The sequence below is a fragment of the Ptychodera flava genome, chromosome 16 (genome assembly GCF_041260155.1).
Source record: "Ptychodera flava strain L36383 chromosome 16, AS_Pfla_20210202, whole genome shotgun sequence".
Classification (NCBI taxonomy): domain Eukaryota; kingdom Metazoa; phylum Hemichordata; class Enteropneusta; family Ptychoderidae; genus Ptychodera; species Ptychodera flava.
Genome location: NC_091943.1, coordinates 35,044,274 through 35,057,398, shown reverse-complemented (window position 1 = coordinate 35,057,398; position 13,125 = coordinate 35,044,274). Strand labels below are relative to the sequence as shown.

Below are 13,125 nucleotides of genomic sequence, written 5' to 3'. Positions count from 1 at the left end.
GGTGACAACAACATCTTCGAAATAAAATTACAAGATTTTGTAAGCATGTATTATTTTTCTGTTGTGACAATCACAGTGAGAACTATTCTAGAAACTATGAATATGAATATGTGTTTTTCAATTGTAACTTTCGACCCTCCCACAAAGTTACCGGGGAGAGCATCAGAAACGCCATTTACAGTAAAGAGGAAGTAAGTCCAATTAATGAACGATATTATGAAAGAGAATATGACTTTACTGGACCATGGTCTCCCATATATAGCCTACCATTTAAGGTAGCCATAGACACAAAAACACGTGAAGTCCAGTTCAAACTTCTTCATCATATTCTATACACAAACTACGATCTATCAAGAAGAGGCATGGACCAATCACCGCTCTGTTCATTCTGCCAAAATAGCAACGAGACACTAGATCATCTTTTCTACACCTGTAAATTCACTGAGACCTTCTGGAACGAGTTTCACACATTTTTCGAGGCATCTCTCAGTTTGTTCACGAGACATAACTTAAATGAAGTGCTCTTTGGTGTTGACGGTTACTCTGACATTCATAATCACTTGCTACTGTTAGCCAAAAGACACATCTATGCCATGAAAATGAAACAGAGTAAACCACACTTTGCAGCTTTTATGTTGCAAGTGAAATTCAACTACCAACTAGAGTACGAAATAGCTCTGGAAAAAGACAAATTAGAGAGACATTGCAACAAATGGATTTCAATTTTACACAAAATTGTAGATAACTAAGCACTGTACTTCATTTTCATTTAAGTTCATGTTACTAAAGAAAATGTTACCAATAAAACAATTTAAATACAAAAAAAACTCTCCGTGGCTTCGGTGTACGCTACGCTGCCTCTGAAACCTACAGGTTCTAGGCTAAGTGAGCATGATCAGAGGAAAGGCAAAAGTTGAATATCTTTGGTGGAAATCCACTCTCTTTGACATTCACAATCAAATCAATCAGTAAATCAGTACCAGCATAATGGTAGAGTATTCAATCATAAATCAGATTTCAATTGGAATCCCGCATGCATAATCGTTCCATTTTCTCAAAACACTGACTCATTTCATGGAGGGCATTCCATAAAAAGCTGATGGCAGTACACACTTTCAGGGATCTTACAATACTATGAAATCTTACAGTGGTAGACAGAAGAGTCTTGACTAAAGCTGATAGATCCAAATAGAAATTTTTTTATTTGAAACAAAAAATAACTGAAAACCTTCTTAATGTTGTAGGGTTTAGACACCAATGAAAGCAATTCAAAAACATCTGTATAAACCAGTTAGTTCAAATAGTGGAGAAATATAAACACATTGAATTAAATTATCATACAGCTACAAAAATTTGGTGAAATGTGGAGAAGTGAGTGATTCATAGTACAAATTTTCCATTGATCAGTATACCGGACATGTGGTATACTGTTCAATGCGAGACACTCTGACCTATTTATTCATAGAGAGAAATGAGACACGCATGGCAGGAGTCACCAATGTATTCCATAAGTACAACTAAACCAAACATAGGATGCAAGGTTAGCAAAAGATGCTTTAAGATCCCATTTAACTTTCAAGAATCATAAAAATATGGCAATGACACAATGTATTTCAACACTAGAGGGCGCTACATGAAATCTTTACTGCATTCATAGTACCAGCACATTACCACAAAGTCTCATCCAAGCAAGCGGATTCTTTTTCCCACTTTTACGTAATTATTAAGAGGTTGTAATGCACTTACCTAACTAATAAAAAGTAAATTTCAGGCCGAGTTGAAATTTCCTTAAACAATTCTAAAAATTCAGCAAATGTTAAAGTTGGTCTTGCCGTTCCATCTTTGGCTTTATTGAGTACAACTTCCTGAAAACGAAACATGAGATGATACAGTTTAAAAAACAGTGACTTGCTTCATGATAAAGAATGCAATTTTGTAATCTTTGTAAGTTTCTGTAAATGAAAGGTATAGCTGTATTTATGGGCTACGTGATCAGCTATGTGGTTGTAGATTCCTTGTAATACAGAATACAGTGTGCATCGTCCCAATCATCATCATTATACACCTACGTCTGTAATCTATGGCCTTTCATCACGCGGTAAGTTTCAATGGACACGGAGAACAATTATCTTGATGTGGAGTCCAATAACTTTAGGTGTTATTGGACACTATTTGACCTTTCGACTTCCAACAGTTTTACATAGACACAATTTGCTATTTTTTCAAGTAATATAATCTAACTAACATCAAATCACAGAACAGTGATGGCCAATCAAAAACCTTTGAATTTATGTGAAATAATCCTGATGTACAATTTCCATGCATGCATGCACTGCATCACAGGCATAGAGTTTTCATTCTCTATGCTTAGTGGACGCGCTGAATGCTTTCCAAGTCTGCATGCGATTGCGTGATGCAGTGTATGATAGGACATTTTGAAAACGCTACCCTTTTGACTTTTCATGTAAAATTTAATTGGAAAACGTGAATAATGATAAAATTATTTGCAAAATACCAGGATTTATGTCCTTGTACATGGTACTCTTTGGTAATGTCCTTGACGCTGTGCATCTTGGACAATATTTCGATACTTGGATATAAACCCAATATTTTGTTAATAATCTTATTATTTATTATCTTAGGGTACCTTAAGCATAATGATCATTTTTTAAGTAGGGTATGCTGGTACAAGTTCTAGTGACGTTTATGGTAAAAATGTAAGTAGTTGTATTTCACACGTCTGATATTTGCACTGAACACCAACAGTTTTTCGCTTGTTCTTCCTGCTGATAACTTTCTTTTTTATTATCATATAAACCAAAAAAATGGCCATTTCTGTTTGCCTGTGTTAATGCTAGCATAAAAATTCAAAGAGGTTCAAAGCAAAGGGAGATTACAAGTGGATGAACACTAATATGGATGGTGGAATAACAACCTGTAATCCCTGACCATTTTCTCATTTTGATTGTACAGTGGGCAAGGTTAATGTGATACATCAGATTTCACCCAATATCATTCCTGTCATCTTAGCTACATCCGACGTCTGACTACATCCGGAGTTTTTGATACACCTGAGATGACATGAGATGCTATATGATATTGGAACAGATTATATTGGGCGATAATCCCAGCATCATTTCTTCAATCTCAAAATCTGCGTGGTAACGGTGAAGAATAAACTCTCTTGATAATCACACATACCATCATGAGATGAAATCCTCTTCAGAAGACAGCGAAAATTCCTCTTTTAGAATAAAGGTCTATATCTTTTGATATGACATTCTGAATTTCAATTTTGCCTGCTCTGCAAGCTATAGGCCTTTAACCCTTTGAGCGCTGTAATTTTCTCCCACCAAATTTTTAGTGCAAAATTTTACCAATTTTTAATAATTTTTTGTAATTTTTTGATAATTTTGGACCAAATAGATGTCACATTTCATGTTCTTTTTCAAAATTTTGGCAAAAATCTGAGAAAAATTGAGTGGGGTTTATTTTATAAAGGGGACAAAAATAGACTGGCACTCAAAGGGTTAAAATAACACTGGAGTTCACTTTGACCTAGCACTGAGACTACAACATTACCACTCACCTTGAATTTTTGTTTAATTCTACAAGTCGTGACACCAGTGTTAAGTTCTTTCATGAGTCGTATTACTTCAAATTCGTCGAGTTGTCCCGTACTCTCGTTGTCAGCCTCACCAAATACCTGCTTCAACCATCTAGGTAACAATAGTGTTAAGGCTAAATCATAAATCATATGACATTGTCATTTGGATAAAATGTCACGTTGCATACTAACACAAACTGAGAGACCTGTCTAATTGATAAAATATGCAAATGTACAAAAATGTTGTCTGGTGAAGAATCGGATGAATGTTGACATTTACTTAAACGTGGAAAGCTATAAAGAGGTCTGCAAATGGTTGCTGCTTGTACAGGATTTTCAGAACTTGATGTATGCTTTATTGTTGCTGATGATTGGTTACATAGCGTAGCTTCATATGTTACTGCTGCATTTGAAAGATAACTACATGGATAAACCTTTTTCGATCTCCTGATATACTGGCACTGTAGTAGACCTGATATGAACCACTTTTAGTGCTTGTCTGAGGGAGCCCTTATCAGTGAAGATATAAAACAAATCCAACATTTTAGCTTGGACCCAGAATTCCTCAGTCTTACCATTTTGACATCATATTTTAAAAGTTTATCAAAAACAAGGTTACCCAATTTGATTCCCACAGGATCTCATTAAAATTGCCTTGACTTGAATTTGTGTCATGTCTTTGCCTTGACTTGAATTTGTGTCATGTCTCTGCCTTGACTTGAATTGTGTCATGTCTCAAGGCAATATCCTTGCTATGAGGCAAGGTAAATCAAGTTCTCAAAACACACTTTGACAGAATGAGCACGTTGACTGAATTTTTTCAAGTTCAAGGCAGTGACTTTTCAACACTTTGGCACCTATTGAAAGGACTTCATGTCTATGATAGTATCGGTAGATTTCTCCTTGAGCTACAGGAGAACTCTTTACACTGATCTTATTGGAGACCATGATTTCTCTTGACCATACTTAGCAGGTTGTACAGTGCCAAATAGGAAAATTCTGAGTGTTCAATGCAAGATTCTAACTGACATCGTTGGCAGCTCTGGCTAAGTTTCAATTGGGCTGACACTGATTCTAAAGAAACAGGCTTACTGTTTTTAGGACCACGTACGTTTTGAATTGTTAAATTGGTATTTTGCAACGTGTTGAATAAGGCATCGAAAGAACATAACTTTAATTCATGCTTAAAGATAGAACAATTAAACTCTGTAACTTTTCAATGTATTTTCAAATAATTTTAGGGGGCCGCTTGTAAAATACCCTACCTTGTCATAGTTCAGGTAACATGAATTTTGGGTCCAATAAACAACCATCATCATTTTCATTTGAGGACTATCAACCATCCTGGCGATCTTCCCTGAACCAACAGTGCTAAGTACCATGAAGGATTGGGAAATTGTCATCGAGATGTTGGGCAATTGAATAAAAATTCATTTGCAACAATAAACTTGGATAAAAATAAGATAACAATTGTTGTTGTTTAAATTCGGGTGAAATACTGATAAATGAAACACATTTTCCAGTATTTGTACTTGTTCACCAGTAATTTTGATAGGTTTGGGAAATATTCAGATGCATGCAGAGGAAAAATCCATGCTAAATTCAAGTCGTGAGACTTTTTGTGCAAGGATAATGTGATGAAAGCTGGGGGAAATTCGCTACAGACCATGTCAAGCTACAGATGTTATATGCCACCTTTTATTCAGGTGAATTAGACCTGAGTGAATTCACATTTGGTGGAGACAGACTAACTTCACTTCAGGCTAAGTCGATGAGACAATGACTATCCTGCAGCAATTAATATAAAGACAAACTAGAGAAAACTGAGCTGAGAGCTACAACTCAATTTAATTAAGAGTCAGAATTGGAGCGGCGAGATTGGTCAAAAGAAGCAGTCCCATTGGTTACCATGCTGATCATTTCCACAGGGGACCAGCGTTTGAAAACCGAGAGACCTCTCTGAACTCCATTCCCAATAAAACATGTCCAGTTTCCATGGAAGTAAATACATTTATACTACAATATCAGGAAAACCAGGGGAAACCCATTAAATAGCAATTCCACCATGCTTTTAATGCTTCAATGACATTCTCACATAATCTTGCTCCTCTTAAATAATGGACTCAAAAAAAATCTGTTTCACATCAATAGCACATCATAGTTAAATTTTTTTTTATCACTGATTGAAAACATTTCATCTTCATTTCTCAGACTTTAAGAGGTTATTAATATTTTTTATCTGATTTTGCTGGCAAAAAATAAAACCTTTTTTTCGATTCAGGGCAAGCAACAGCTTATCGAGAATTGATGGAGATTTAATTGCACAGACATAGTGGTGCCACCAGTGTGTACACTGCCAAAGCTATAAGGATACCTGTCCCTCATGTCATGTTCTTGCTTGGATTCCAACGAATCTGAAGCTGGAAAAAAGAAAGAAAAAAAAACAGAGAGAAAAAGAAATGTCAGAAGCAATTCTAAAAACTAGAAGCTTGTTTTCAATGATTATGAAGTTAGGTTCATCAGTGGAGAAGTTCTGCAGTGTGTTCTGTGTTAAAAAGCACCCTTAGGTATAAGAAATATTGGCGGGTGATATTGGCACCCTTAGGTAAAAGAAACATTGTCAGACACTATAAGAACCCTTAGGAAGAAGAAATAATGTCTGGCACTATATTGCCAGCCATATGTACCTGCGGGTCCCGTTATCAACAGCATCAGACTGAAATCTGCATCTTGCAATTTTTTAAGGTCCCTCCAACAAAGTTTGCAAATGTCATTAGTGATGCTACTGGACTGAAAGTGTTATTTGCAATGTTGTTGCCAATGTCAATGTCAAATATCAATGTCACTATAATTTGCTAACATAACTATAGCTGATTAATGCCCATACATACAGTATGCCAATCATGCATTCATGTGAACTTGTCAGGACAGAAACAAAAGAGAGATAACATCTAATTACAATAGTATCTCTCAAGATATCTTGATGTTGCCATGGTGACAGGCTTTCCTTGATGTGCAGATTGTACAGTACAAATGGTCCTGAAGAAGCTATGAAAGATAAGCCCCTGTTTAGGTTATGTGAATTTATCTCCTTCAGAACAGCTGTTTTTGACAGACATGATAGTACATCTACGGGGAATCTCAAAGCTGATACTGCTAAAAATGGTCTTGTCAGAAAGTTCATCTTCTCCGTGATAATTTACCAAAATTGAGTAAAATCATCAAAACCGCATTGTAAATAAAATGTTTATGGTGACCCTGATGCTGGGCCATATTAACTTGACAACTGGAAAAAATCCATGAAAAATGAGAGTTCTCATTGATTTCAATGATACACGTACTATTTGATTTACAGCAAAAATGTAACCAGGGCACAGATTTTCAGACTCACACAATCTTATACCATTGTTTGCCAGTGCACAGCTTGTGTGTGTACTTGTTTTCAAATCTGTAATACGGTATAACATAAGTTTTCACGGCTTTAATTTTGTCAAAATCAAATATTGAGCTTTTTTCCTGTGACACAGGTGTGGCATTCATCTTGGATTTCAAGAATTAGTACACTTCTCGAATCAATGAATTTGCATTTCATAATCCTTAAATTTTCATCTTGATGAAAAGAAAAGAAAGTTTCCTACAGGAAAGTATGAGTAAAACTTAAACTTCTTTTTAGAGGTGTCTGTCTACTACATTGAGAAAATCAAATACGGTACATCTTGTTATGTGTCTATAGAAAATTTGTAGCATGAGTGTTTCTGACATCCCTGATTGTTACCATGCGCTGTATTATCACAAGCAAATCTGCAACCACTCAAGTTTTGATCACTTAGTGTCGATAATTAAAAACTGATTCATCACCATCAAATCAATGGTGACACTCTCGTGTATCTCCCGAAGCTCCATATTGCTCTATTCTATTCTATTCCCACAACATCTAATGCTGAAATACCAACCCTAGACAGGTGATCAAAATTTTCATTGTACGTGCATACATTTTATCAATTATCACAGCATTAGTTCACTGACAGATCAAGTTTCCTCAGCAAATTTTCTGAAAAAATCATGGTTTGAACTTTTACTGAAAGTAGGAATAAACCTAAGCATTGTAATGCAGAGCTGTTTTCCCCCTTTTTTTCCAATTTGTAAAACAGAAAGGATTATTGCTAAGTATACTTAAACTGTAATCAATGTCAGCATAATGATGGATAAGTAGATTAGCTACATCCGTCACAGACTGAAAGGTCTATTATTGTACATCTCGATCGCTGTTTTCATAAATTTTTAAATATTTCATACAACTTTTGCATTTTTAACGCAAAACATCTTGTAACTTGATCCAGAGGGGAAATGAATATTAATAAGCATAACTTGATCCAGGCAGTTTAGAGTTAAAGTCATTTATTTTTAACGACATTACTATGGTCAAATGAGGTTAAAACGTCGGCTTTTGATATGGGGGCAAGTACTGAGGGCATAGTGGAAGCTTTCCAAGGTAGCTTGACTAATGCACCTGTTCTAAATGCATTAAAACTAAATACCATGACTTTACACAGCATGATTCTATTTCAAGTGAACTTTCCAAAGTCACCTGTCATACTGTCTCAAGCTGGATTGCATTCTTACCAAGAGTGCATCCTTATAATACACAACTACAAACTCAGGTTCCATATCAACAACTTGATTTGACGACGACTGTTGGACTACGGTTGATCACTTATAAAATGTTCATTGACGTTTATTCAAGTTTCGTATAAGACAGAATATGCATCAAAGATTCTCCTTATGACACAATGTACATGTAAGTCACTAAAAATTTTCACCTAGAATGTTCAATACTTAATAAACTTCCAGGTACAATTGAATTTCTTGTGAATTGTGTGGTACGATTGAATTTCTTCTGACAGAGATTTCATGATTCATTCCACAGGGACAGAATCTGATCACAAGAGGGAAAATTATCATCCATGTTATTTGTGAATACTGACAGCTTCATGTATTATTAATTAGCCTATTTGTCATATTCTCTACAAGATTACATGGAAGCAAAATCCCAGAGGACAAGACTGATGAATTTCAAATCTGACATGTCAGCATTACAAGAAAATAGGAAGAACTGTAAAAATTTGAGTTGCACACACAACACAGAAAATGTACCACAGAATGACTGGTGGAAACTAGAAATGGACAGTAAACAGAGTGTACTTGTAATGGACAATAATTCAAGACCTCCCCTACGGTCTGATATCCTGGCATATTTAATGGTGTTTGACATTCAAACTTAAGTATTTTGCTGTAAGAAAGTTGCAAATTTTTCTTGGGAATAATTAAAGGAGCAGTACGGAATTCAATGGATGTAATCAGCAATTACAAAAAGTTCAATCAGAAGCGTTGGATTCATACCAACGACAAATAACCGGATTGTAAGATCAGGAAGCCTTGGAGAGTGTCAGGAAAATGACAAAATCAAGAAGAAGATGGCTTTAGTTGGGAATGTGACGCAGAAACAGAATGGGAGTGGTGAAGATTGGTGAAAGGATAATAATAAATCTGAGGTGAAGTGATACGTCATATGTGCAGATCAAACAAACATAACAAATTCATCTTTCGCAAAGGCTTTTCATAGTGATATAAAGCACTTCAAGAAAATGTCTCATTTAAACATGTAGGGTTTTATCAAACCCAGTCTCCAGTCTGACACAATGATCAGCTACTGTAGCTACACTCAGTCAATATATTATAGCCTGACTAAAGTTTCACCACTTACTGGGTAGATTTAACCATGACAACCTGGCTCACTTTCAAAATTGTACTGTCCATGACGATAAATAACATTACCTTTTTACAAAGAAATATCTAGTAAAATAACATGTCACTGCTCGCGTTGTCCATAGCAACATGCATTGCATATATGTATCATTGAAAGAGATTTCCCTTCCAGTATATTGGCTTTCATGTGGTATCATGTCATTTTCCATCACAATTTCATGTTAATCAATGCAATAATCTTGTAATCTCTCCTTGCTGATTATCTACGCCTTGATCCTTAGAGGTGCGCCTTCTGTCAGCATATTACAATCTCTGTTTTATTGGGTTTGGGCAGAGGTCATGTCAAGGTCAATGTTGGAATGGAAGTGGGATTTTCTGATAAATTTCTGACAGATTGTATGGATGAAATATATCATACATATTCCATTTGGTTTCAGTTAAAGAAAACAAACTACAACGGGGCATGCCTTTTCTAAACCTAAATGCCATTTCTTGTTTTGCTTCAGTATCCATAAAATATAATCAAAGGCATAAAAATAAACAGAAATTGTAATAAAGAGGCTCAATATATTATAGAATAAGAAACAACAAACTGTGAGTAGTTTCAAATATTTTACTGGAGAGTAACTGAAACTTTCGATATTATCAGCTTTTTTTTGTATAACGGTAAACAAAATGCAAATGCAAAGACAATGCTGTATTTCACATACAGAACAAAAATACAAGGAAATACATATATCTTCCAAAACATAGAACTAACAGAGCTTTAAAAAATGTTTTGACTGCACTGTCACAGGCATCAGGGAGAGACTAGTTTAATATTCAGTGGCAGACTCATTACATTGAAATATTTTTAATATTTGTATTACTTTGACTGCTACAATAGTGAAATGCCTTTTAATTTTGTTGGTCGATGACCTGCATTCAGGTTGTGCTAGCTATCGGGTGAAAAATTTGCAAGAAGCCTATGAAAGCATTTGAAAAGAATGTGAAGCTGTAAGGCGATTCATTCAAGAAAAATAACTTACTGACAATGAAGTACAGGTCTTTTTTCAGCATGTAAAGTTCAAGCAGAAATATTGATGATAAGATGTATATGCCTCATAAAATATTCAAAAACCTGTGTAGTGAATTGCGAATACAAAGTGGACATACTGAGTGTGTGTATAGGTTCCTGGGAGGCAGATTTTGTTCTGTGAAAGAAGCTTCATCTGAGGGAAAAGTAGACCCAAGTCAGATTTTTTCCAAATGTATCCATTCAGAGGCTGGGTAGCACTCATGGATAATTCGGAGGCTCTCTGAATGACAAACACTGGGGATGTGACCCAGTGTGTCCTAAGACTCAAAAATTCTTGGGTCATTTAGGAATTTCTGGAAATTTGTTGTGTCAGCCCTATCACATATCACCATGCACAATTTGTAAAATTCTCTTGTGTCAGCAGTGCACACTGATAGGACTATTGGCATTGTATTTTCCAAAAAAAAACATTTATTAACAATTGAAGTGTGTTATGTGTAAAACAAACAGAAAATTTCAGTTTGCATAATCAATAGACCTACACGTAAGAAGACAGTCAAGCTGAAGACGTACATCCACGACCCAATCTCAGAAACGTGCATATTTCCAAGCCATAATCTGGTTGCCTCATTTGTTTCAATGCACACATAAAATGCAGACCATTGGGCAACATAAAAACTATTGGGACATCAATGACTGAAAACTAATTCTCTTAAAAGAGAAGTACACACATAACACAATCCTGGGATCCAGAACTTATCCCTCAGGTGTATCACCTTGTTGCGGATAAAAGAGATGGTTTTGTTCAATTTTCCAGAACACTTACAAAGGTTTGTGAGAAATGATCACGAAAACCACAGGTATACAAAAAAAATCCCAAATGTATACATAAGTGTTTTGAAAAGATTTGATTTAATGCCACAGAGACTAAGCAAATTCAAATGACGTCATATCTTATGCAGGGAGCATGCCTGGCAAACTGTTGATAAATAATAACCTTTAGAATGACAATCTCAGTGCTCATCCAATTTGTATGCAGGGCCATAATGGCCGGCTAAATGAGTGGATAGCCACATATGATGTCAATCAAGAGGTAACAATAGTAGCAAGATTTCGAATGAAAAAGGCAAGTTTAGCAAATGAGAGGAACATTTTAGAGTCTGTCTCTTACAGAGAATCAAGGTCTAGCAGCTTGGAAAAAAATCTAGTCTGTCCAGAGTGCAGCTGCAAGCAACATTTGTATGGTAAAAGAAATTTGAATACGTTGTGCCTGTTTCTTTTAGACACTTAAACTTGCTTTTATTATATTAGCAAAAAATGATTGAATTTTAAAAAGACTAAATAATCCTCGTAAGGTAATTCAAATAACTAACACTTATACGCTGAATTTGTCTTTTAATATGAATGTTAATTCAACATGATATTAACTGTAGTGTTGCATGAATTAAATTCATTCATCTATGACATCGTCACAACTTGCATGAAGTGAATTCACATAACTTTGGGTTTCTGAGGTTGTTCCTACACCAATATTTTGTTAAAATTCAGTTTATTTACATTTTAAAACCAAAATGAAAGTCATTTCATTCAAACAAAGCAGTCTTCACAAATTTTAAATCAATAACTTGGAGGTATTTTGAACTATCAACTGGTATGTCTGGAACTGTAAGGAACTCATTGAATAGGCATGTAATCTGCATATAGACATTATACAAGCACATTGACAATGTATGCCACACTTATACACAATACAAGCAGAAAATGTAAGGTATCTACAAACTACGCCTTGGATCAAGTCACAAAGGTATATTAATGGCTAATACAACAAAAGATGCAATCCATAGAATACCATGCAAAGCAACTGTATTTCATCAAATGACAGTATACATATCAAAAACATATAACTAAGTGAATAGCCAAAAAACACAAATTATAGACAAAGATATTATTAGGTATGAGTAGACACAACTGATCAGTGTATTGCTGCTAAACAATGCATGATACAAACTGCTAAATATCCATTAAAACTCATCTTTAAATTATACTTCACATTTATCCTTCTTTATACATGTATATCTTCATTAAACCAAGATTAAACAATTATGCTTTTCAAAGTTTAATAATATTATATGCCAGTGATCAATACTTTTGTAGTCAAACAAGGTTTGTATGTGCACCTGAAAAATATTCTGAAAAATCGTGACGTGAATTTCTTTTTCACAAATATTTAATTTACTGTATATTGAAAAGATTTTACAAAAACACACTTGTAGGATAATAGAAACTGGAATTGCATTCTACTGGCAGAATTTCCCATCTCTCATTATCAAGCAAAAATCAACTCTGCCATTCAGACACAATCAATTTAGAAATGTTTCAGTTCTGTTCAAACTACGATATCTACACATTTTGCAAAGAAATCAGTGATCAAAACCTCCTGGCTACATAACCAGCTCTAATAAAAGGTGGTACAACAGCCAAGTGAGGCTGTTACAATTTTGACTGCAATTCCTCCACACAGTTGAATAGCGTTGAAAAAATACCAAAATTCAGGACCTTTGCTGCTGAGACTGAGTGCAAGTCCATCCTTGAGCACAGCACTTCCAAAATACAATTATACTGAAACTAGAAATAGTTGCTGATGGCACGGGTGGATTAACTCAATGTGTAGATACACACCATTTGCGTTGCTCTGAATTTCATTTTATACTGCAAAGTAAATTCGATTGCAAAA

General features: G+C 35.1%; 1 protein-coding gene across 3 annotated transcripts in view; it reads right to left on the bottom strand.

Annotated features, from left to right (window-relative positions):
• The window catches only part of LOC139114683 (inactive phospholipase C-like protein 2), a 140,797-nt gene that overhangs the window by 22,148 nt on the left and 105,524 nt on the right, over window positions 1-13,125 (bottom strand). For all 3 annotated transcript variants that reach the window (XM_070676552.1, XM_070676553.1, XM_070676554.1), the window contains 3 exons: window positions 5,982-6,027; window positions 3,590-3,719; window positions 1,747-1,865 (listed from right to left, as the gene is read on the bottom strand). In XM_070676552.1, the coding sequence (XP_070532653.1) occupies window positions 1,747-1,865; window positions 3,590-3,719; window positions 5,982-6,027 (295 nt within the window). The remainder of the gene's footprint in view (window positions 1-1,746; window positions 1,866-3,589; window positions 3,720-5,981; window positions 6,028-13,125) is intronic.